Source organism: Hetaerina americana, unplaced genomic scaffold, assembly GCF_022747635.1.
Source record: "Hetaerina americana unplaced genomic scaffold, ioHetAmer1.1.p SCAF_18, whole genome shotgun sequence".
NCBI classification, from domain to species: Eukaryota; Metazoa; Arthropoda; class Insecta; order Odonata; family Calopterygidae; genus Hetaerina; species Hetaerina americana.
Window position 1 is genome coordinate 3,193,804 of NW_027286741.1, and position 26,692 is coordinate 3,220,495.

Genomic DNA, 26,692 nt, shown 5'->3' on the forward strand with positions numbered 1-26,692 from the left:
GGTGCCCAAAGAGCCTTCCCCAGAAATCGAACCTGGGCCCTTCGGTTAGTAGTCCAACGCTCTACCCCAGGACTACTTTGACCCACATTTATATATACATATGCATCTATTAACTGGCAGTTCGTTGGAGTAAGTTTTCAATAGGAACATCACACAACAGGCAGGAAATATTTCATACCTTAGTAGTATGTTTCACCATCAAACATATTTCTCCAAATTTTCTCCTTTAATTATGTTGAAATTGACATTTGGGAGAGAGTGGGAGGTAGGAATTGGGTGGGGGGTGGGCAGGGCTAGAGGGCAGAAATCAAGGAGAAATGTAAGGCTGGGAATATGAACAGATCCAACTGGGGCAAATTATCAAAAAACTCCATTTTGTTTAACACTTTTATTGCTTTGTAGACTATATGAAAAACATAGTGTATAATTATAAATGTATAAGAATATGCTGAAACAGACAGTTTAAAGAATATATTCTCAAATATCAACTGTAAAATTTGTCATCTAGTAAAATATAACGTTCTGCAAAAAGGCATACGATTAAAAGGCGAAGACAAATCTATCGTCTTAAATATATGTATCTCTGATGGTAAAATGAAGCACCTCAATATCAAAAAGGCTTTGGTCCATTGACTCCGAGAATCCTCTCATCTCAGTCTTATTCAAATGTTTGGTACAACATACAAGGACAATTGCATGTAGGCCGTGTGGACACAGACGGAGTTTTCCTAAACTTCGTTCTAAGAGCTCGAGCTCTGACCTTTCTAAGGCACTTGCTTTGGCAACAAAAACATCTCCCAATGGTTTCCACCAAGCAATCCTGGTGTTCGTTTATAAGGCTGGTCCCAAAGAAGCAAGGAACAAGAAGTGGCACTGCTTGCAAAACATGCTGGCCAATCGGAGATAGCTCCCACAAACTATGTTCTCGGACAAATTAGACTCATTTTACCCACACCAATTGAACAGAACTAAAGCAGTAGGCAAAGGTTGGTCAAGGTTGCACTTCCATTCATAACAAACTCCTACTATCCCCAGATTCTCCAAATTAAGGTTTCTGGTTCTGGTCCAGCCACTAGCAATAATTTTTATAGACTTCTATCGCTACATTCCAGAACTTTAACTGAAATGCCCCGTGGAATTTATCCACACCAGCATCAACGTTAAGAATAGGAGCATAAGATGGTCAATGGTTAACTTATCCATTGGTACTCCCTGCCTCCATGAGTTGTGGTGCCAATCGCCATGCACCAATCAATATGAGCAGCTATCTGTAAAACAGACCCTGAGACGAACATTCTCTTACATCAAGCCCTCCTGAGGTTAGGGTAGTTTGCGCAGTGCTGTTGACCCACTAAGTGAATGAAAATAAGTGGCAACTTCAGGCACTTCATTTCAGCCCCTTTATCATAGCCCCATAGTTTTCTTGCTGGTTCATCTGGGGCCAAAGCAATACAGAACATGTGAATTTTGGCTTTGTCTTGGGCACTCTATCAGCAATATTTAGTTTTGCAGCCCAGTAACAACCACACCACGCAGCATATTCCTCAAGCCAGTGCAAAGAGTATTGATCACAGTGAAAACTGGTAGGTTATGAGTTCGTCTAAACATTCAAGTTAAAAAGAATTGGAGGACTGTAGTCCCACAGAGTTATGAAAGTTGAACTAATTCTGATTCAGTAAAATTTAAGCTTATAACAAATTATGGAGAATTATGTATTATTTTAAACAGGTTAGCAATCAGTCAATTTGAAACTATTACCAAGCACTTCATCCAATAGTTTGAAGCTATATATTTCTCATAAAACTTTGGGAAAAGAAATCTTCAGCCGGAGGAGCTCCTTAGTTACTGTGTTACAAGACCTAACTTTCAAAGAACAAGAGGAAAAACGGGGCATGTATTTTTTTGGCAAGAGGAGGGCTTTGAGGAACGTTAAAGTTCTCATAAAACAGCAGACAATGAGTGCCATTATAACATCTTAGACGAATATTAATAGAAGAGAAACAAACGTAAAAAATAAAAATCCACCATAATAAAATAACAATCTCTTGCAACTCTTCTTCACACGATTCGCACCAACAATGGAATGTATACAGTGCACCCTTTTCATTTATGCATAAGAATGCATAGACTTGAGAGGAAGATGTGAAGTGGATGCACTCTCAGGTGGATGCAGAGTAAATCCTCCTTAAAACAGCATTATAAGCACAAAGGCCCCAATCAAAGAAACCCACAAAGCACCGAAGACAAGTTCACACACATGCACCCAAATGTTCCTCGTGCACTCAAATAGACAGAGAGAGAGTTTGACAAGGTGGAAGACATTTTGGGAATAAGGTTCGCCATACATGTCATCGTGTGGACATGAGTTTCCATCTCAGGAAGACATATGCTGCACCACGCAGAACAAAGAATATCACAACAAGTGCAACGATGTCAACCACAAAGTCACCATTTGTCATGTCCAATTCCTCGAGGGTAGTTTCTGGAGATTTGAAGTGGCAGTAAACCTTGGGAGGAAAAGAAGCAATGTCGTAAATCACTTGTTTCAAATGCAATGCGCAGAGTTTATTCATAAAATATAATTGGCCAATGGTATTGAGTAGTTCTATTCAGATTTCAAGGTTTAAATACAGACATACGACCATGAATTTATCATAAGTTGCACTCATTCAAATCATTTCACACTTCCAGTTAATCTATCACATGACCCACTACAGCGAAAATAATAATTATACACAGCGTACAGAATACTGGGTTTGTGAGGTATTGTGTAGACGTAGCTGCACAGTGGAAACTTCAAAATTCATGGAAACTTCTCCTTGTACTTATTAAAACTTTTGCATTATGGTAGTACACTTAGTGAATGGAAAAAACAACTTTATAAAGTATGAAACAAGATTATTTCGCTGCCAATTGCAAAAGCAATAAGTCCATTGACTTTAAGTACCAAACGAATCCTGCCACCAGTAGCACAAAGTATTTGTCTGATGGCCTTACTCAAGGTGACCCGACTAATTGTATGTATTGGTGTAACATAACCTTTAAGGTTGTACCACCAATATGGGTGCACAAGCAAACCGGAAAGATGCCAGAATCAGGGTTGATGCAAGTTTAATTAAGTCATTTTACTATGGTTAACCGAGCTCACAAGTCAATGGTGCTCATTGAGTTGTCTTCATTTGAGTTTGAGTTTTTCAATCCCTTACAAAGACTGGCTTATTGCAAATTTTATCTTACCTGATGGCATTTAAGCTTTTCTCGCCCATATGCATACGTGGCCAGGGCTGTGCCTTCAAATCCATATCGAATATAACTCAGATAAGTGATCCAACGCAGGTAAATGGGAATTGCATCAAAGCTGACAAAGAATCCAGAGAAGAGGAGAAACGGCACAGACATCACCGGAGCCAGGAACACTCCATTCTGCCAAACAAAGGCAAGGATGATTAAAAATGCCACGTGACCCCCTCAGCGCATAGCTGTTGCTGCAGGATGGTAAACTGCACTCGGGTGAATCAAATTGCATACCTGTACATTCATCGCTGCTCCAACTACAAGTCCAATGCTCTGGGCTACAAAGGATATCATCAGGCAGGCACTTAAAAACATTCCAAAGCGAAAGCCCTCTGCCGGCTGGGAGGTTAGAAAGTATACAATGGTCACGTAAATCACACAGAAGACTGCCTGAAAGGGAAGACAACTTATTTTAGCCAACTTTTCCACACTATCAGAGTGCATTCCTGAAAGTATATATTATTGCTGTATATGCTGTATATTGCTGAATACATTACTGTATAGAAATGAAGATCACATCAAAAATTTTCAGAGAATATTAAGTAGCCCACTCAAGCTGGTTAAATTATTTTGAAAATTTCCAAGCAGGTCGAAGACTGCAAAATCTTACTCAAAAGGGACACATTTAACCAAGTTGAGCCAAAGTGGTAGCTGCATCATTTCTACAATCATCATTGGAAGAGAACTTCTACGGAAACGACAGAAAACACTAACTTGTTAGTGGATAGTCAATCAACCTAATATTTATGATGACTACTTGAGGGATTTTCACATCCAAACGATTAAGGAAAAGAAACACCAGGAACGTACGAGGTCATTTATTTATGATTATAATTCCAAAAATGTTCCCCTCATGAACAATTTTAGTCAGGAAAAGTAGAACACAAAAAATACGAACAAATTTTGAATTGTAGTGAACATCATGATTATGTTAAGTAGGTTGTAAAATCTATAATCGTAAATATGCCAAAATATTGTAAATTAACCATTATTTTCAATGAGTCTGCCCAAATTGACAATTATCTGGAATTATATTTTTGGGTCTCAATTATGTTTTGTGTTGCAGTAAACATAAGTAAATTAACTCATTGCCTTTAATAAGTTACAAATAGATATTTTTCTAATTCATGAATACCCTGTCTTTAATCACAGGATGATAGCCCTTAAATAGGGTTCCAAAAGCATGAGGTCATCAACCTTGGCCTTCACTGAGAGCAACACCTTCCTAGTGGAAATAGTCATGAAATTCAGAAAGTTCCTAGATATCCATGTTTACTGATTTCATCATTATATTAGAGGCAAAACAATATAACAAAATATAATATAACCAAATAATTGAGAGATGATGATTAACGACTAACACATCACACTCTATTACTTGGTTAACCCCATGCAGATTCTGTGTCCTCTTATAGAAAGGGAATAAGGAATGGGACATTTGGTGTGATGTGGGTGACAACTGTTACAATGCAAGCATTGTTGTTTGTTGGTGGGTGTTATATTTACAGAAGTGCGAAATTTTTTGTCTACTAATGATATGTTTACATCCAGGAAGGTGATTTGGGAGGAGGAGGAAACAGTAAAATTGAAGGAGACAGTGGAAGAAGTATTGAGGTCGGAAATGAAAGTTTTCAGGGAATCGGTACCATGCGGCCAGAGAAGGAAGATATCTCGATGTATCTGAGCCACAATAGAGGTTTCAGTGGTTGTTTTAACAGGAATTTTTTCTCTGTGAGACCAAGAAAGAGGTTAGCATAGGAAGGGCTGAACCTGCTGCCCATGGCACAACCCTTGGTCTGCAAGTAGATTTTATTGTTAAAGGAGAAGGAATTATGGATGAGGATGAAACCAAAAAGGCTAAGGAGAAATTTAGTGCTGGGTATGTGTGGCTAAGGGCATTGGAAGAGGTAGTATTGGAGAGTGAAAAGACCTGAGAGAGGAATGAATGTATAAAGGGATGTGGCATCAATGGTGGCCAAGGTAATATTGGTATCTGGAGGGAGGAAGGTTGATTTTAGCCTTTCCAGGAAATGGTATGAATATTTAAATGAATGACAGTAGGGTATGACTAATAATTGATCATTGGCTGAAGGTATAGGTCTACAAATGCAGATTCTTTCCATTGGGGAGTTACGGGAGGATAAAATCGGACAACTGGGATTGTCAGGTTTATGTATCTTCGGGAGGATATAGAAATGAGGGGTGTGTGGGTTGGGAGGGAAGAGGAAGGGCACATCAAAAGGAGATAGACCTTCATTGGGCCATTTGTACACCTTTTAGCGGCATCATTGATTCGAAAATTAGTATCAACCATGGACAAAAACCTCAACAGGGGGCTACAAAATAGATTGCGGGAAGAAGTTATGCCAGCCAACTTTCTAAGGAAAGGGCCTGAGGTGCTGCCAAGCAGATTTCCAAACATGCAGAATGAGACATGGGCAGCATCACTTGGCTGTGTCACTTGTCTCATCCTCAAACAATGACAAAAATGTTCATTCTCGCGCATGGGAAAAGTCCATGTACACTATCGAAGACATTCAGCATTTATGGAGGGCAAGACTTGTGACATACATAAAAAACCATAAACACAGTAATCAACCCAAAGGTCGGTTTAGTAGGTGATGGTAGAGTTCACCCAGTAGTAAGCCCTATACGGCGTATGAATTTCACACATCAGGGTAGGGGGCCAGTGCCTTTCCCTGTGCCGTTTATGGTTTCCAAGGAAGATCTGGTACCCGAAAAATCACATAGCTTGGATGGAGCTGCAGGTGTCCAGAGAGGCTTGCCCAGGAATGAAACCCAGGCCCTCCGGTCAATAGTGCAACGCTCTACCCACTAGACTACCGTGACCCACTTTGACAAACACATACATCCAAAATTGGATGCAAAAGGGTTAAAAGCATACACATCCCTACGTATCAAGGAATACAAGGGAAGCAGGAAAAAATGTCAAAGAAATGTCAGGCACCTGCCAAGTTAAGGGTAGTGCCCGAATTGGAGGAAGATGGGGTCGGGGAGGGGGCATAGGAGTAGGGGCATGGCGTGGGCACTGGTGTCCCACAGGGGGGAGGGGGAGAGAGAGACAAGATATGCGGAGGCAGCACAAGTCCCAGGAAGAGAAGAAGAGCAGAGCACAGAGGCAAAGCAAAAGCCCAAATGAGAGGAAATCAGAGAGAGGAAGTGAGGGTCTTAAAAAAAAATCAGACTTTTACAACTACATACAGGGTTCGTCCGGAAAATAAGTGTACTGATTTTTTCCCGCCGCTCCAGGCGCGCCCAGCACCGCTCTGACGGGCTGCAATTGGAGGGGGGTATGTTGGCAAGCGACGCTGAAAAAGGCAGTTGGCTCTGAGCTGTGGTGTAGTGAGGAGCTCTGTTAACGGAACCTCCACGCTCGACCCACGTCACGGAACGCGATGCCGAAGTTTTTGGAGCAGCGTTATTCCATCAAATTTGCGGTAAAGCTTGGGAAATCGTCTACCGAAACTGTCGGTATGATTAACCAGGCTTACCGGGAGTCAGCCATGTCCAGAAACATGATCTTTTGGTGGCACAAGATGTTCGTGGAGGGCAGAGAAGAGGTCGACGACGAACCATGGCCTGGACGCCCATCAACGACACTCACCGACGAAAATGTGCGAAAAGTTCGCGATGTACTGAACTCTCTTCGTCGTCTTAAGTGTTCGGATGATAGCAGAGCAGTGTAATGTGCCAAAAACAATAGTGCACGAGATTATTAGGGAGCAATTACAGATGCGAAAAATTTGTGCAAAGTTGGTGCTGAAAGTGCTCAGTGATGATCAAAGACTCAATCGTTTGGAAATCGCGACACAACTTGCGGATCACTGCAAAAATGCCCTACAGCCCGGACTTGGCACCACCGGACTTCTTTCTGTTCCCGAAGATAAAGAGGAGTTTGAAAGGAACGCCATACGGGACTTTGGACGCCGTCAAAGAGGCCGTGATGACGTGTCTTCGAGAGGTTCCCGATGATGCCTTCGCGGGAGCGTTCCAGGAATGGGAACGCCGCTGGAACAAGGACTCACAAGGGTCCTATTTTGAGGAATATTAGCTTAAGATATGTAAAAGTGTAATAAATTTTTTTTCCTGAGCTCAGTACACTTATTTTCCGGACGAACCCTGTATGTCCTAGTTCCCAATGGCAACAATATGAAGCTTACAGTGCAAGTGTGTTGAAAATATTAAGCTTTTGTTTCAGCGCATACAGTCCCACATTTAGCTTGTAAAGATAATGTTTTACTTAATTTTATCACATAAATTAGGATTACATTTAAATACATAATTGCAAATATTAACATGAAATGTGTGAGTGCCCAAACAACCTAAGAATCCACACAACATATAATTATAAATAAATTCAAGATGACTTCATCAAACAATACACACCTGGAATGGAAGGTCTGACAGGGTTATGGCAGCATAATAAGACTTGAGGGAATACCAGCGGTTGAAGTTTTCCTTCACCAACACGGGCATCTCGAGAGGAACTGCAAAATTACATTAACTGTTTTACACATTGACATGAACACTAATTGAAATGTCATGCAGAGGAAGTCAATCTTACAGTGAAGTTAAATGGACTATATAGATCTTCTGAATTGTACCACTAGCCCTGAAAATTAATAATTTCTCAAGTTATGGTGACTCGTGATCGAGTTCAACTTGTGCATAAGAGTTCAACACATGAATTCACTGTGATGTCTATTTGTCTGGTCCAACAAAGCTGGAAAATTAATTTCATGAGCTTGCAATATAGTTATGAGGGTAGGCTGAAAAGTTATACGCACATACTTGTAGAGCGCAAATGAAATGACCTTCAGAAGCACTTCAGGTGGCATGTGGAAGTAACATCCCCCTTCAATGGACATGCGCATGTAAGAGATCGTTTCATTCATCTATGTATATATTTCAAGAAGTGGAAGTGTGTGAGATAGTATAGGAAGCACGGAGACGTGTTCTAGTGCTATGTCAACGCAAGTTAAACAGCGTGCTGTTATCAAAATTTTAACTATTGAAAAAGTGACTCCTACTGAGATTCATTGTCATTTAAAGGCTGTTTATGGTGGCGATGCTGTTGATAGGACTAATGTAAATCAATGTGTAGTAAAACTTTAGGGTTGCGAGCCTGGAAAAGCCATAATTATTGATGAAACATGCGGCGGACGCCCAATCACTGCCACAGACGATAAATATCGAAAACTCATCGAAGATTTGATTCAAAATGACCGGGGAATCACTCAAAAGCATATCACAAACCATACTGGTATATCCAAAGAAGAAGTTTGTCGTGTTAAAGGCAGCCGGGAGCCAATAATCTTGCAACATGACTACGCTCGTCCACACACCTCGTGCGCAACTGGGGAGGCTTTGCGGAACCTGAAATTCGAACCGATTCCACACCCTCATTACCCCGATCTTGCACCTTGCGATTTTTATTTTTTTCCTCAGCTCAAGAGACACCTCAAGGGTAATCATTACACCTCGGACGATGAGGTAAAAGCAGTTGTCAAGTCCTGGATTTGAGAAAAGTCGAAGAGTTTTTCATTGACGGAATGAAAAAACTTATTCAACGTTGAGAGACATAAGTTAGCCATAACGGTGACTATGTTGAAAAGTAAATATGTAATTTTGAAACTTAAGAATTGTACTTGCATGTACTTTTTACCCGATCTTGCTACAAGCATGTGTGCATTCCTTTTCAGCCTACCCTAATATCATCTGCACACTCATTTGACAGTAGGTATTCCAAAGATTATGAACACAAGACACATTTTCATCACTATTGCTAGTCAATGGCCATCCATAGCAGTGGGATTCATTACCTAACTCTTCTCGGTCATCCTTAAATGACTTCCACTGCCTTGAAACCTGAGAATTTGACAAATCAGAGTGGCCATAGCCTTGCTTAATCATTTAGTAGTTGTCAGCAAGACTTTTGTTTAGTTTTGCATACAACTTGACAGCATAGCATGGTTTGAATGTTGACTCTCCATTTTGTGTCATGGCATATCCACTAACAGGCTCACAGAACTAGAGATCCTGATGCTCCCCGAGTTTGGGAGATGACTGAGCCAAGAAGCATTGAACAGGTTAAGAGTCCCCCCACCTAACACCGCCTGTTCGAATGTGCTGGGACCAATAGGAGCACTGGAAACATATAACTGCATTACTTTCCAGACACAACTTGTACAGGGTGTGGCGGTTATCTCCGGACAAATTTCAATTTGAAATTCCTACTATATCGTAGTTCTGCTGGATTTCGTGATTGGTGTTCTTGAAAGCTACAGGCATCTAGTAAACAGTCATAACCTCAAAATGGTCGAGATGATACGTACAAGGGCGGAGTACAATCAAAGAGCTGCTATTATCAAAAGTCTTTGCCCGGTGAAATAGTTCAATTCTTCTGGTACCCCAAATCAACTCTTTACAATATTGTGGCTAAGTATAATGCTTTGGAGAAGTCTGGGGAAGGTTTCGCTATCCCGGCAAGGACACCTCATTTGAGGAAATGCTTAAGCACTGATTGCAAATGAATTTTGCAAATTTGAAGAATATTGTACAACTGTGGCCTCGGAGAGAAACAACAGGTCTTCCAACAAGACAGTGCACCAGCTCATATGAGTCATTTAGTCCAAAACTGGCTCTCAGATGACATTGACATGCTCTGGTCAAAGGAGTTCTGGCCCCACCCCGAATAGCCCGGACTTGAACCCCCTCGACTATTATGTATGTTTGGAGTGCAGTCGAAAGGAAATACCAATAAGACGAGGCACCCTAATGTCGCATCTCTACGCACCGATGTCGTAGCAGCATTCGCTAATATATTATTGAGAGCTCTGTTTTGAAGAGTGCGTGCGATCAATTCAGGAGGACAATATCTAAGGCGGTCATTGCAGCTGAAGGGGGTTATTGCATTGAGGAATGTCACTCTCTTGACAGATACCACTACTTGAAATGTAAAAGGATTTTCGTTTTCATTGGTTCCCTTTGAATACATTTGCTTTTAAACAAAAGTTTCAATTGTCCAAATTTAACTCCCGCACCCCGTATATAATGTTAACTTGCGATGTGATTGCTTCTAAGCAGTACATCTGTCACTTTAACAATGGGTCTTCGATATACCACATTAATTAATTTTCTCATATTTTATGAACATGAAGCAACAACCCATACCAAGTACTCACATGAGAGGATGGTGATGGTCATGGAAGTGTACATGAGGAACAGCATGTTAAAGAAGAGGAACCCGAGGTTGCTCAGCACTTTGGCACCATCATTTCCAATGTCATAGTAGAGTGCTCCTATCAGAAATCCAACCAGGATGTGGGCAAAAAGCCTCAGGTACATGAGGGTCTGAATGCCAGGGGGGGGAGAGAGAGCAAACGAGTCAGTCCCATATATTGCTCACACTCGAAACGCAGACACTGCACGCTCATACAGAGCAGCCAAATAAGTCACCGTTTACCACATGGAAGCCATGGCGTGCTCTCAACCAATTTGAAATACAAATACCCCAAGAGAGGTGCAGTTCTCATGAAGCCAAGTGGTCTGGGAAATAACAACTGAAGTGGATGAAAGATTCACTTTATTTGTCCACTCCATACCAGGAGAATTGAGTTATTTTGTCAGTTTAAAGTAACTATGAAACCATGAAAGAGTGTGGCACATTCCCTAAATGATAAGCGATGACAATTACCAAGGGCATTAATTCAAAATACCCCAAACCAAGCCATTGAGTGCACACTGCCTGTGACGGTTGAGCACATTCATCACGTGCAGGTGCACTTCACACCATCATGTACCAGTGGCATAAAACAAGCACAATGAGAATCTCAGAGTATTAAGTGGTGTAGCATGATGAGAATCTTGGTATAACAAATGATACCAAAGGCACAGTTATTACTCTTATGATTAGTCTATGCTAACATCTACATAAACATTTAAATTGTAAAAACTGCAATTTAAAAAATCAAATGTAATGGGAAAACTAACAATTTTCCTCCATCAGTCTGCTCAATTTGTAATTTCCAGGCATATGCGCTTTCTGGTACTCTGGTTGTTTCCATGGGACTTAATTGCAATGAGACTGAAACTTGGTACAGTTGGTAAATGCCTTTGCATCAACATTTTGGACCAGACAAAACCTGTCCTTCTTGATTGGTATTGTCAGCTGAGACCAGCAGCGGGTACTCAATGCCTCCTGTATCAGTACTGGGTTGCCAACTTTTAAGGTTAAATTAGTATTTCCAAAAAGTTTCAATTTCACAAGGAAAAAAATTCATTTGTAAGGTTTTTTGCAACCATTCTTACAGCTCTGTTACCTCATATGTACCTAATCCAATTCGAGTCCTAGGTTTACATACATTATTTCAGCAGTTTCTCCAGTAGTATTCATGCAAAGAAAGTGCATTAATAACAAGAGCTTTAAATGTCTAATGCCCTAAAAACCTAAGTAAAAAAATTATACACGGTAATAGTGTATTTTATATATTGAGAAATTAATTAAACTTAGTTGCATTTTAGAAATAGTGTACATAAGAATAACTATTTTTAATACCCGTCCATTTAAAAAAATATTTATAGTTATTTCAGGAGATATCACTTAGTAGCAGTGCGTATTCATGACCATCAAGGATGCTTAATGGGTGGCTTGAAATGATCAAGTTTACACTTCCGTTGCCTTTGGTTTGCAACACACACATTTTTCCCCGCAAACTGTACTATTGAGCTCCAACCACTGGATTTAGGTGCAATTCACTCATTGAAGGCACATCATCAAAGAATGGTGGTATGGAAATCTATACCTTTGCATGATTGTGATGGGAACATAAAGGCAATCAAATTGAATGAACTGGATGCTTTACACCACACATCATTGGCTCGGAAGCAAGTTAAGGAATCCACAATATATGACTGCTTTAGGAAGGCAGGATTTTATGTTGATGGTGATGAAGAAACTCCAGTTGACGTTATTCATGATGATGATGACGATACTATAGACAATGGCTGGGATCTAATTCCAGCAATTGTATACTCTTTAGTTTGGCAAATTAGATTCTTGTGCTGTGACAACAAGAGGTCCAGAGTGTTGATGACGACATTTCTGATAAAGACCTAGATGAAGAGGACACGGCAGATGCTTCGTCTACCTTCATCCAAGACGCAGTGTATCCTGCTCACACTTCAAGGAATAACTAAAGAGGTGGTAGCTGCTGTGAGCAAACGCTTGACGAACTGCAGAAAATTGAAAATGAAGTGCATGGTAGAAGAAATTATAACATTAGAGAATATCAAACTTTTTTGTTAAATAATCATGTTAATCATTGGAGTGTCAATGGCTCCCTATAAATAATGAGAATGAAATGACACGGCCATCTTCATTCTTTTTTATGCTTACAACGGCTTCTTTCCGTATTCAGAACTTTATTCATTTGCAGGGCCCACAGGTACCTGTCAAGGGCACTTTCATGAAGTCGCTCGTTTTACCGTTATTGATTTTTTTTCTTAATTTGTGCAATGCGATTAAGTCATGACTTATCATTTTATGTTCCGATTATCATTTTATGATAATCCGAGCATTTTATTTATCCGACTTATCATTTTATGTTCCGAAGGAGAAGATAATTTAGTGTGATGTATTTTATGCATCCAATGCGTTCAATGTGTTTCTGTAATTTCATTCATCTTGCATAAATAAATGATGAAGGCTATAGTTCAAGAGAGAAATAGTAATCCTGCCCTTTTACAGTTTATCAGTCTGTTTCTTATTTTTACCTCTACACCAGTAATTAAGCATGTACAAGTGAAAAATTTCCTTTTCCCACAATTGAAACTTTCTAGCAATTAACACTTTTTCCTGTGGTCTTTAGAAGAGTGTGAATCAAGTGTTTTTCTGTATTTTATTTGTGCTCCCCAGCATTAAATTGTCTTCCATGGCCCTGAAAGAGTTTCTCATGATCCTCCTTCATCAACCTTCCTGGTCTAATGACTGAAATCCAACTTATACCCTGAGCCATTTTGTTCGTGGCATATGACGCTTATCCTAGCCATCATTACACTAAGACTTAATAGCACAATACATGAACACACCCATGGAGCTTGCATACCTTTTGTCCCTGTTTAATTAATGTAAAACCCAAGGGCAGTTGTCTTATCATAGGGTTATTTCCTATGTTAACTCTAACCTCTCACAAGGTGCCCAGGAATGAGTAATTCTTCTGATTCCCCCTCCCCCCTTAACCTTTGTTATTATTAAGTTACTGATGATATCAAATAATTTTACATGAAATTCAAATTTTAGAATTCAAAAATGATAACTTTCATCAAAAATTATAATTACTATCAGCACTATTTTTCCTCATTTTGTTGGCAGACACAATGTAGGGTTTAGAGTTTAGAGGCATGTGTGTGCTTTTCGAGTTTTTGTGATACACGTACAAATGTGGAGTTCATCAATTACTTCAGGTTAAATATACCGAAGTCAAAGAAATACAAGGATTGAAAAGTTAACAAAATAATGCATAATTAATTTGTAAAGTGCTTTGAAAAGGAACTGCAATGAAATCACATTAAATCACGTAAATTAACTTAAAAGAATAGATGTACTTGTAGCATTATTGATGGTACTGCATACCACTAACTTCTCCACAAGTAAGCCCACCAATTTAAGCAAATTAATCAAATTCAGAATGCATTGTAATGTAAGAATTAATGTGGCACTGATTCAAAAGAAATCTTGACTAGAGTGTCCCATCGAGAGGAGAAAGAGAGAGTTCAAGGGACAAATAATAATGCTAAGGTGTGCCTTCCACCCTCACTTGTGCCGTGCAAGACACGGAGTGACCACGCTCACTCCTTACCCAGTCCCGACGGCTGAAGAGCAGAGTCCTCTGGAGCACAATCCAGAATTGAGTGAAGCTGGATGTGGGGTATGGCTTGGAGCTGGCAATGGTGCTCGCGTCCAGCAGGGAATCCAGCTCCTCTTCGTTGTCAGGGGGAGGCTCCTCCCGCCCTCCCACTCCGCCCGACTGCTCACCACCACCCACCGCCGCCTTTGGGTCCACTATCACCTCCAGGGAGCCCTCGGCCACGGCCACTGCAAACCCAGTCCAAGAGATCTCAGAGAAGGCTCTCACGCAACACACTGTGGCCATCATTTCTTGGCTAGAAGCACCACTTCAACTCTCATTATGCAGGCACTTGTGGATAATATTTGCACACAGACTTTAATTTTAGCATTTCATGCAAATTACAGAGTATGCAGATAAAATATATATATATATATATATATATATGCCATTATTGCTTTCCTTGCGCCAGTGCCTGAAGAAATACGCAACCTGAAGAGAGCATGCTGCCTCAAGGGAAACAACCAAATCCAAATGCTCACAACAATTTATATAGGACCTGATTATTTCTTTTTTAATTAAGAATTTCAAACCTTGTTAAAACTAAATATTCTTACTTGTAACAGAACACATTGTTTGTAAGAAATACCCTCAAACATGACGCACACACACAATATGCATTCACTAGGCAATTCCCTTGCGGCTGGGTAACTCGGCAAAATGTATGCATGGATGCTAAAAGTATGAGAACTTTGACAGTCACTTGAAATGCTCTAAGCCAATCAGGAGATAGATATATGTCACATCAATTCGAAACATGATGGGAAAAACAAAAGTGAGGCATTTTCAATGCAAATGAATCTAAATAATCTTTGTTCTATGAAAATTTTATGCAAGCAATGGAAATGACCTTGAATGGGGGTTATACTCTACCCCATGAGGAAATAATTTAAAGTGGCTGTAATACTTATTAATTTTTGTTGAGAGATATTAATGCTAACCAATTGGGTGCAAAATAAATCCCTTTATTCTCAGCAATCTTCACTAAGTCCATTATCAATTGATTGTAAGCATCCTCTGAGAGGAAAGTAAAAAAAGGCTACTGATGAGACGATGCCGACTGAGTGTGGAGTTCCGTGGAACAATCGAGAACGAACCAATCTCAGCATTGATGACAACCAGCGATAATTTGAATGAGCACAATCGTGAAATGAATTGGAAGACTGAATGGGATGCCGCATTACGTTTACCCCCAATAATGATGTCACTTTCACATGTTAATAAGCCCTATGAACACTAACTTACTAGTACATCTATTCCCCAAGCCTGTAACTCACTACTTTAATGCACCCCCTCCACGCACTCTTCATAGAGAAGGTTCTTGTAAGTAATAAGGAGTTTCCATGGCTAAAAAATTTATTTTAAATTTGTTTCTGAAATTCAGGGCCTTGAAGACGGCCATCACCATGAATGTAACTTCTTTTCCACAATTCAAAATCTATGAAAGGTAAAGTAATATATTCTGTTATTGATATGATTTTATTAACTAAGTAGATTGTAAAGCAGGTGATGACCTTGAAACATTACTTTAGAGTTAAATATGCCTTTCCCAAAAATTAAAGATGCCAAAAAGGGACTGCTAAACATCTCAATACTTAATGTAGTGACAACTATCAGGTCTCAAGACACCAGCACTGACCCCAGGTGGAAATCCCTCCACATTGCAAATGTTTCAGCTGATATCTGATGATGTAATGGTCATTGAAACAATGACTATGACAAACAACATTGAAACTCGAGTATGGATAATACAAAATGAAGGCTGTTATTAGACCTCTTTTACTCTCCTTTGAAACGCAATAGAAAAATATGAAAAGGTTCTTTCCTTCTGGTGATGGAAGACACAATTTTTCACTAGGTGATGTACATGGGTCATTTAATAACTCCTTAGAGAATCCAAGAGATGGCACTCGTAGTGTCGGAAAAGGTTTTCTTTCAGTAAGCCTCATCTCTGGCTAGATTGCTGTTAAAGTTTCAGCTATATCCATTGCGTGGTTTCATTTTCATATTTGATTGAAACAATTAAGTTTTGTTTTATGAGAAAAACAAAATTTGCACTTTTCCACAGATGAATTCGTAACGTACAACACATACCATGTTCAAGTAAAAGACAAGATTCAAATTGTGATACATCATATGTATACCTGTTTGAGGAATAGGGGGAGAGGGGAAAGACAAGAGTGAGGAGTAAGGTAGGCGGGGATGAAGAGGGGAAATATGGAGAACCCAGGGAAACTAAAGAAATGGAGAGGTGAAATGAGGGGGGGAGTGGAGAGATAAGCACTCGTGGTCAATATTTGAGGGGACGGTGGCAGGTAGCTGGCATCCTGGCGGAAGGAAGGAGGGAAGAATAAGGAAGGGTTAAGCGGGAAGGAGACATGGAAGGGATAGAGGCAGGTTGACTGATGAGGTATGAGTGATTCTAAGAGGGACATCCGGGAAGGGTTGATTGACACATACTGTGAGTGGAGGGCAGGGGGTGGTTGGATGGGAAATACTCGAGAAGGGTGGAGTCAGTAGGGGAAAGAAAGTTTCACTGTTTGCTGTGGAAACAGGATTCTGAGGGGAGTAGAGTTATTTATAAAACTATTGTTGAAAACAAGTGTAATCTTGTCTTGTACCTGAAGATAGTTCAATGAACAGAAATGCATTCCACGTTACAAATGAATAGGTGGAAAAGTGCAAATTTGTTTTTCTCATATTGACAAACTTCCCCTACATCTCGCCTGAATCTGTTGAATATGAAGTTTTGTTTATTTAGACAAAAGGAAAAATTTGAGTTTGGTGTTGTGATTCAACACTACAATTTATAAGACAACCCCGGAAGAGATCAAAGCCGAATTGGATGAAGTTCATGGCACATCTGCTCCTAAGTTTGGGTCAGTTTACAAGTGGGAGAAAGAGTGATGAGTAAATATACTGCCATACATCCACAGGCATTGAACAACACTTGCGAGGTCCAGTGGAAGCGACTTCCTCTGAAATGATTAAGACAACATCCAAGAAGATATGGTTTAGAATGATTGACAAATCAAAGTTCCTCAAATTTTTGAGGGCAAATTCAAACCAACAAGGTACATTGTTTTCAATTTTGTACAAAAAATTGGGTTGTGAAAAAATCTCTGAAAGATATGTGCTGCGTTTGCTTTTTGAAGGGAATAAACGCAATCATACCGGTCGATTCGGAGGTTGGTTTGATGGGTTTCCACATAACTGTGGACGAAACATTGAAGCACTTCTACACTTCAGAGATAAGTGAACAGTTGAAAACACGTTTGAAGGTCATCCGGCTCCAAAGAAGATAAAAACAGTCAAATCGGCCAACAGGACGACAACCATCGTTTTTTTGGGATGCATGTGGAATCATTAACACTGATTGCTCGCAAAAAGAACAAATAGTAGATAAATCCAGAGTATTACGAATTGTCACTGCACTGGTGGAGCTAATTTAAAAAAGAATTCTTAATTGGCAAAGAAAACAAATTCTCTTCCATTAAAGACAATGCAAACCTGCACAGTTTCTCTGGCAAAATCTATGGAATGGCTAAAATTATGAAATTAAAATTTGAATAATTACAGCATTCACTAGATTTGGCCCCCAGTGACTTTTTTTTTGTTTTTGAACTTGAAAAAATGGCTTGAGGTGGAAAATGATTCATGTCGAACGAGGAGGTCATCTCCAACACAGATGCCTACTTAGAGAACCTTATGAAATCCTACTTTTTGAGTGACTTAAAAAGCTGGGGAAACTGTACCAAGCTTAAAAAGGAGATTTTGTCGTAAAATAAAAATAAAATCTACCCAAAATGATGTTTTCATATTTTTTCCTAAGGACTTATTGAATAACCCATAAAGATTGAAAGATTTGACATGTCAGCCTGTCTACCATGCACACAGGCGATGATGGGAAGAAAACAGATTAGGACGGATTATAGGAGTTTAAGAAAATACAAAAGTGTTTCTTTATGAGCCGTGAGGTTATGTTGACACAATGCTGTCAACACTACAAGGAAGATACAAATTCAAATTGCTTACCTCAATCATTAGAGAAATTGATGTATACAGAAACACTCAGAAAAAAGAATAAACAAGTTGAGTAGCTTCAGGCGTGATGTAATGGAAGTTAAACATAATGAATAACCAATTGTAGCACTTTTCCACTGGATAAAATTTATTTTACGACCCGGTTTCGGTGTATTATTTCGACCATCGGGTCAAATCATCATGTAATACATCAAAACCTGGTCGTAAAATAAATTTTATCGAGTGGAAAAGAGCTACGATCAGTAATTCAATCAGAATAAAATTTTAAAAAATTACATCCAGGGAGATTGAAGATTTTCCAATCATTCCTATGATTTCCGATTCCAAAGAGAAATGTACAATTAACTGAAGAATATTTATTCATGAAAATTCTGGCAAATAGTGGGACCAACACCACTGCTTGGGTAACTTTGTTCATCTCAAGTTGTAAGGGTTAATGCTTTCACAGAATGCTACAAGGAAGATTTCTACAGTTTTTATCTCACTGAAAATAAGCTAATAATATCAGGAATTTCAGGATACATGGAAAAACACATCAATTTCAGTTTTCTGTTAGTATCTCACCCACTCCGACCATGGATCATCGATGATCATCTGCTTCATTACTGTTCCCTAGGGTGCGTGTCAACAACCCCAAGCTACCATTGACCATACCACTGGGCAACGTGACACGTCACCTGCGATGAATTCATGAGCAGATTTCCAGCACACAATTTCTCAAGTGGAACTTAATTAGAATTAGGTTAAAGACAACGACACACGTGCCTCAGGAGGATGCCATGAGAGGGGAGCGCACATTTGGCAATAACTTACAAGGCGCTTTCAATAGATCATTGGCGGCCAAGGAGAGGTTGAAGAGGGCCAGGTTCTTCTCTGCCTGCTCCCCTTTTGAGAATTTGTCTTCTTTCGTGTCCCTGTGCTCCTCGTACAGGTTCACTGACTGCATGCGCTCCACGTGGCCGGTGCCATTTGCTTGTTTCACCTTGCTCGGCCCATCGCCACCCACGTGCTTCACCTCTGGGAACTTGATACCATTGTGAATGTCATTCTTGCCATTGGCAATTGCTTCGACAAGCTTTTTCACGTGGTCACCATATTCTCCACAGGACACCTCGATTACTGAAATGAGACCATTCAACTTAATTCACAAACAAGAAACACTGTGCTAAAGACAGCTAATAAATCAACTAATCGCTGCATTCCGGGGTGGGCACAAAAGAATTTCTGCAGGGAAAGGCATGCACGGATAGGAAAATTTAAGCAGAGCAAGTTAGGAACAGGCCCACAGAACAGCTTAAGCCAGAATCCTACACATGGATTTCTTCGTGTGCAATCTATTGATGGTTATGTTTTATCCCAGAGATCTGTATTCCTGAGAATACAGTGCTAATATATTCTAACAAATAGATATGAACACACTTGTTCCCTTCCGCAAGGAACGAGGAGTCATGGGAAATATCAGAAAATGTGTGCCTTTGCGAAATATTTCAAGGTGATGAACTCATGCGAAGAACATTGGAAACAATGTTTATCGACATTTTTTGCATAGTTTTTGGGAAAAGATGAATCAAATGGTAAAAAAAAAAGAAAAATTCAAAAGGACCGTATATTACAAAATGGACTACTTACTGAAGGATGCAGGGTTGTGGTAGCTGGGGCAAACAAGGTCCAGCGAAGCAAGGAATGGTACAAGTTGCGTTGTGGATCCCTGGTATACACACTGACCCTCAGCCAGAGTGTACAGGTGGTCAAACTTCTCAAAAAGGCGAGCACTAGGCTGGTGAATGGTGCATATGATGGTGCGGCCACCTAGTGCCAGGTACTTCAGGAGTGAGATGCACTGGAAGCAAGATGAACTATCCAGCCCACTGCAAGCATCAGAACAACAAACACACATTCAAATTTGTTCCATCCACTTCAAAGCCACGGGCAAGGGAGACCAAAGAAAGAAAGAACCACCCGCTGCCACACCTCCATGTTATTCAAAGAGCTTGGACATTCAAGGAAGGACTTGCAATTTTTACACTGCAAAAGTGATCAATTGGGGTGTCCCCACGACACCGGCATTTGGCACTGCTGGAATGTTAAGTGGATAGAGGAGTATTCTTTTGCCATCATAGCCAAAGCTGCTGCTCAAGATCCACATCCATACAATAGACTCTGCTTATATATTTCACATAATCTGAAAACAGCACTTCAGCCCGAATATTAGACTTTCACAAATAAGTATACAAGGGACAATTACAAACACCCAAGCCCTATGTGAAGAAAAACCCACCTAGGTGGGAGTTGAACCCATGACCTCTGGATTGGCAGACGAGGACGTTATCCTGCCGCCACTGGGGATGGCAAATAGGCAACAATTACCAATAATATAGTTTCAATTCTAGCTTTTAAGTAACCAATAATCAACTATAGTGAATTGTAGCTTTGTGATTGGTTCAAATTACTTTCTTCACTTTACAACATGTTCTGTAAAGAAACTCATTGCACAATTGTACTATCAAATACTGACACTGCAATTACTTTGGAAATTTCAAACGCGACAGGATTTGAGTCCTTCCATCGCTGTTTCCCTCCCCATGGACTTATATACAGCCTTGTTGTGGTGGAAGGGCTCGCGTGCTCCCATTACCCCTTAGGGATGTGCCAGTAGGATCAACGATGATTGCTCCTGGTAGGGTCACCCATACCAGATACGCCGGAGAGTAAGAACCAGACAAAAGTTAGTCCATGCAGCATCTGGGGTCTGTTCCTCTGTGAGGTGCAAAGGCATCTGACTTCACCGTTTAAGTGATGGTGTCACGTTTATAACACCATTGAGGAAGGCAATGGTAGTATGAAAACAAGCCCAGGCAACAAGACAGGACTTAGGCTGCAGAGGAGAGGGAGCATTGGGGGCAGGCAAGGCTTCCGAAAGCACCATCACCACACACACACTCACCTTGCACAGCCGAGCTGGTGGCAGTAGAAAAGAAGAGAGGGAAGAGGGACACCACCACGAAAAAAGGAATCTGGTGTATTAGGACAATGCTGAGGTGAGGAAAGCATCAAGATGAGGCAGAGACGGGCCAAGGCCAATGTGTGGTCAGATAGAAGAATAGAGGGGGCAATAATTACAGAGATACCTCCACTTAGGGCTTGGGTGTTTGTAATTGTTTACATTGTCATATACATATTGTTTAGAGCCCAATGTAAAGGCCAAAAAGTGCTGGTTTTGGATTAAGTGGTTGTTCAATATTAATCATTCTTCTTCCAATACATCTCAGCTGCCTAGCACATCATATTACAATGATGGCATGAAGAAAAGCCAGATATAATTTGATTTTTTCAATAGTGGTTACAAATTTTCCTTTGCATCAATTTTTTAATCATTTTTTTACATGTAATTTGTGCTCATTATTTTTAACACACTTTGGGTTTGATAGAATTCATTTAAGGAAAGTGGCACCAGTACCTAGCTTTTAAATTCTGATAAAATAGCCATCTAGCACTAGAAATTCATCAAGGAGTAATCTTAATTTGATTTCAGTGTTATAATATACATTATTTTTAATCATTATATCATCAAATCGTTAATAATTAACTTCTACACAGCTAGCAATGTAAGGGTTCCAAGAGATTGAAATGCAGAGACTTCACATTTCTAAATTGCTGAAAAGTTCTACAAATTATTCGCAAATGAATAAAATTTTTTGATCTTCCTTTAATTATCATTATTTTAGCCAATGTTGGGAACAAATAATTTTGCACCAGATGATGAAAGAAGACACTTTACTTTTCAACACACAATTTTTTTACCAGTACAACTATGGTTTTGTAAAAGTGTAACATCTTTGGGTGATGATGTTATGCTGTAACGAAACCTAAGTCGTAATAAAAAAGAATTCTATATTTAAAAGCAAAGTTTCTTCTTTCATCATGAAGGATTTCCACCATGTTACGCCTTCAACTGAGTCATTTGATTTTGCACCAAGAATTACAATTACAGTAATGACATAACACCTGCTGTGGCATAAGCCATATTTAAATATGCATTCACAAAGTTAGACACCAAATAAAAAAAATGATTTATAAATTTTACAGATTTTGCAATGACAGATTAGATTCAGGATGTTCTGCATAAACTCTAGCCATGGACGAAACATGCTCATAGTATCAAACTAATGCAGCCACCAAGATCTGCCGCTAAAACTTTTAAACGCACATTATTACAACAACATAATGCAGGTTCTGATGAAAAACAATGCAAAGTCATAAAATGTATGATAAATCATTATTAATAGTTTCTAGGTCAATATTGTTAAACCTATGATGATAAACACCCACAGGGACAGCTCAACTAAACTGCAAGTTATACGAACAGTTTCATAAGTGATTACTAAACTCCCAATTGGTAGTAACGAGAACTTGAGTGAGCGAGTGATTTTTCAGGGATTGTGAGCTTTAAGCCACATTGAGATTGGCATAATACAACTAACACTAGCATGCATACCTGGTGGGCTCATCAAAGAACATGATTGGTGGGTTGCTCACAAGTTCCAGGGCAATGGAGAGGCGTTTCTTCTGGCCCCCAGACAGGCTTCCCGTCATTGTCCCACGATGCTCTTGTAGGCCAAGGGTCTCCAGGATTTCTTGAATCTTTTGAAGCATTGAATGAGAAAGAGAGACTGAATTCAGCCTCCATGCGCTTCAGAGCCTCTTCTCCCTCCCTGCCAAGACATTGCTCAAAGCAACTGAATGTGAAACAGAGAGTTCTGTCTGTATCAAAACCAAACCCACATAGCATTTGCAATACTGATGATTAGCAAAGGCTCCATAAGTGACATATACGGTACCTGTGATTATAGTTCTGTTCTGATATAGAATTGTCTGGTTGGGAGAGCAAATGTCACCATAACTTCATTTTCTTTCATTTAAGTTGGCGTCAAAGGAGGAGATGGGTGAACATCCTGCAATGGTAACCTTATCTTAACATATCCATTATTGAAATAGAAAGAAAGACTCGTACTTTTCCACAGATTTTATTATACGGCACGACGCGTTTCACCGACTTGCGGCATCATCAGGTACAAATTTGCAAAACAGACAGAGCAAGCATATATACCCTCAGGACAGAGTGGGGGCGGGGAGGGTTGGAAGGATTTGAGGGGGATGGGGGCTCGCAGGTGCGTTGATGGATTGTTTTGACCATTTCCAGGCTAATTTCTCGGAGAGGAGTGGGGAGGGGTATGGGAATAATTGCTCATTACAAAGTGTCGTGTTGGGGTTCACCAAGTGCCTTCTAATCTCTAATTGCTCGAGAGGGTCCATTTTTAATCCTTTTGGGAGTGTGTGTAATATCTCTGGGACAAAGTCACTGCTGTGGTTGAATTCTAGTAAATGCTTGGCGAAGAGAGAGTTGTTATTCTGATTTTTGTGACACCTAGCGTGTTCCTTGACTCGTAACTTGATATTCCTGCCGGTCTGACCGACATAAACGCTGTTGCAATCCTCGCATTTCAGTTTATAAATGCCTGATTTGAGAAGGCTATCCTGGGTGTCTTTTCCATTGGCTAGAAGTTTGGAGAGGGTTATGGGTGGGTAGAAGGCTGCTTTGAGTGAGGTGGGTAGGCAGTTGGAAATCCTATATGAAAGATCTCCCAGAAACGGGATCGAGCACCACTTAAAATCTTTAGATACTGCGGGCTGAGATACGAAAATGCTTTTTATGGCCATTGCTTTTTGTTTTTTCCGTAGTAATGTGTCAACTAGTTTGGGGTTGAAACCATTGTTGGTAGCTATATTAGTGATATTCACGAGTTCAATTTTGAAGTTTTTGGGGGAAAGGGGGGATGTGTAGGAGGCGGTGGATCATGGAGTGGAGGGCTGCGTGTTTGTGAGAAAAGTGGTGTGCGGAATCATTAGAAATTATATGGTCTGTATATGTGGGTTTCCTATAAATTGCAAATTCGTGTCTATTATCCCTAATTGTGATTGTCAAGTCGAGGAAGTTGATGGTGCCGTTGACGTCTTTTTCCATGGAGAAGGAGATATTCCGATGAAGAGTGTTTAGGAAATTAAGGAAGGAGTCTAACTGTCGGTTGGTTCCAGTCCATAGGCATAGTATATCGTCCACGTAACGAAACCAATAGCCCACGTTTTTGTTATGCTGATTGTCAGCATTAAAAAGATGTTCTTCTACAGAATTGAGGAAGACTTCGGCTAGGAAGGGGGACAGTGGGGAACCCATAGCTAACCCATCCGTTTGGCTGTAAAGGGTGTGGTTGAAACTAAAATAATTCTGGTTAACTGTCATTTTGATGAGGGGGACCAATTCGTCTGAGATATTTTGGGCAATGGTGGAATCCTTGAGTAGTTCTTCCACCCTAAGCAAAGTTTCCGATATTGGTACGCAAGTAAATAAATTGCTAATGTCGAAGGAGACTAGCCTCGCTTTTTCCGGGACATCAATATCTTTCAATTTTCGGGCTAGCTCTATAGAGTTTTTAACTCCATATTTAGGTTTAAAACCTGCGAGATCTCGGAGCAAACCAGTGGGTCACACTAGTATCTGCTTCCCTGGCAGTATGACCTATGGCAGTGGGTCATGCTGTCATGAGTTCTGCATTGGATGTTTGAAAGCAGCCGTAGGATGGCAAGGCATATTGAAGTGTCTCCCGCCAGATAAGTAGTTATGTTTCATGCTCATTCATTAGATTTTGGATTTTCACTTAAAAGTTTCAGTACTATGAAACAAAGAAGTGAAATTAGCTCTGTATTGGGATTCATTCACTTCTCCCAGAGTAATTACATAGTTTACATGTTAGGCAGTAATGAAAGAGGAATTTGAGAGATGGTCGAGGCTGATAGTACTTTGAGGAAATCCATTTGTAACGCACAAAGAAAGAATCAAAGATGAATAACTGATTGAAGCACTATTCCACTTGATAAAAATATTTTTATTTACAACCGGGTTTTGATGTATTACATCGAAACCCGGTCATAAAATAAATTTTATCAAGTGGAAAAGTGCTTCAATCAGTTATTCATTAAGTTCGACTTCCACCACATCACGCCTGAAGCTACTCAATTTATTAAAGAATCAGAGACTAAGCGTTTCCACCGGAAAGAAGATTTCCTGTGGAAATGCTAAGGCTTTGATTCTTTCTTATTACATAATGAAAGAGGGAGATCACATAAAGTTTATTATTAGTGTTCCACAAAAAGTAAGTGCACTAAAAATGCACTTCATTAAAAAATTCCTGCCATAATGCTGGTTTTATATTATGACAAGGGCAGTAAGTTAAAACCTTTTTAGTTTTTTTATCACTGCTTGTCTTCCGCCTATTTTGCTAATTGCATAATGCTGCTTTTTCTTTGGTGCTTGCGGTCTAGCAGCAATTGTATGCTGATCAAGTAAAGCAGAAATAATGCTTTCACGAAATCAAAAAATGCTCAGATTTTTCATGCTACCTAACTTTGTCTCAATACACCAAGCATTCACCAACATGGTGCCACAAATTAGCTCAATTACTATCTTTTTACACCACTTAATTGTCTTCCTCAAAGATGTATACTATGATGATACCCTTGTGGTGAATTGCAGGGTACTAAAATATCAAATATCAATATCAAGGCATCAGGTCAGAAAAGTCAACACCTTTCTTGGCAGCATTGTAACTAATTTTTTAAAATTTGATATTTTAGTATCTAATAACCCACTGCTAGGGTGAATGGCAGGGGGTCAATACACACCAGCCGTTTAACAGTAACTGGTTTTCTAATGATTGAGTTGATGTCAACCAAAGTAAATTTGTGTGTTTTCAACATCAGTACAGGCCTCTTTTGTACGTCCATTTCATACATTTTATTCCATCTGAATTGTGTATATCTAATAGGTCACCCCTTTTTTGCTTGATTTTTGCAGCCTTGAGTAAAAATTCCCCGTTGGCACACACTGTACCACACAGGTGAGTGTTTTTCTCTAATAACTCTTCAGCTAGCGGAACACTTGCGTGGAAACTGTCTGCATAAAATATGTGACCTTCATACAAGAGTCCATTCATTAGCCTCCTCAATACGGCGTGTGCATGTCCCTTTTCTGATGAACTCTCTCTTTGACCAGAATATAAAATGACATTATAAGTGTAGTCTTTGGGTAGGCAAAGCTTATAACCTTGTAGTTATGTAGTTACAATGCAAAACAAACAATACATGTAGTACATACAGTACATACATGTAGTTACAAAACAAAACAAATGGAATACAAAATCTCACTGCTGTGATCCACTGTTACAACTCTAATTCACTAAGAACAACGAGGCAAGACGATCAACATGTATTCATCTGGATCTTAAGGATGGCCAGTGATAGCAGGGAATGACACAAGGTTGAGTATACATACATAGTATTCATTTTAAAGCTAAGAATTACAAAATTTAATA

General features: G+C 39.8%; 1 protein-coding gene across 1 annotated transcript in view; it reads right to left on the reverse strand.

The window, feature by feature from the left end:
* Window positions 1-389: 389 nt before the first annotated feature.
* The window catches only part of LOC139687238 (ATP-binding cassette sub-family G member 1), a 52,401-nt gene continuing 26,098 nt past the window's right edge, over window positions 390-26,692 (reverse strand). Inside the window, exons 5-13 of the mRNA XM_071584369.1 lie at window positions 22,762-22,907; window positions 19,896-20,134; window positions 19,080-19,385; window positions 14,175-14,410; window positions 10,500-10,668; window positions 7,702-7,802; window positions 3,529-3,684; window positions 3,238-3,423; window positions 390-2,507 (exon numbers count right to left, since the gene is read on the reverse strand). Of these exons, the coding sequence (XP_071440470.1) occupies window positions 2,349-2,507; window positions 3,238-3,423; window positions 3,529-3,684; window positions 7,702-7,802; window positions 10,500-10,668; window positions 14,175-14,410; window positions 19,080-19,385; window positions 19,896-20,134; window positions 22,762-22,907 (1,698 nt within the window). The 3' untranslated portion in view covers window positions 390-2,348. The remainder of the gene's footprint in view (window positions 2,508-3,237; window positions 3,424-3,528; window positions 3,685-7,701; window positions 7,803-10,499; window positions 10,669-14,174; window positions 14,411-19,079; window positions 19,386-19,895; window positions 20,135-22,761; window positions 22,908-26,692) is intronic.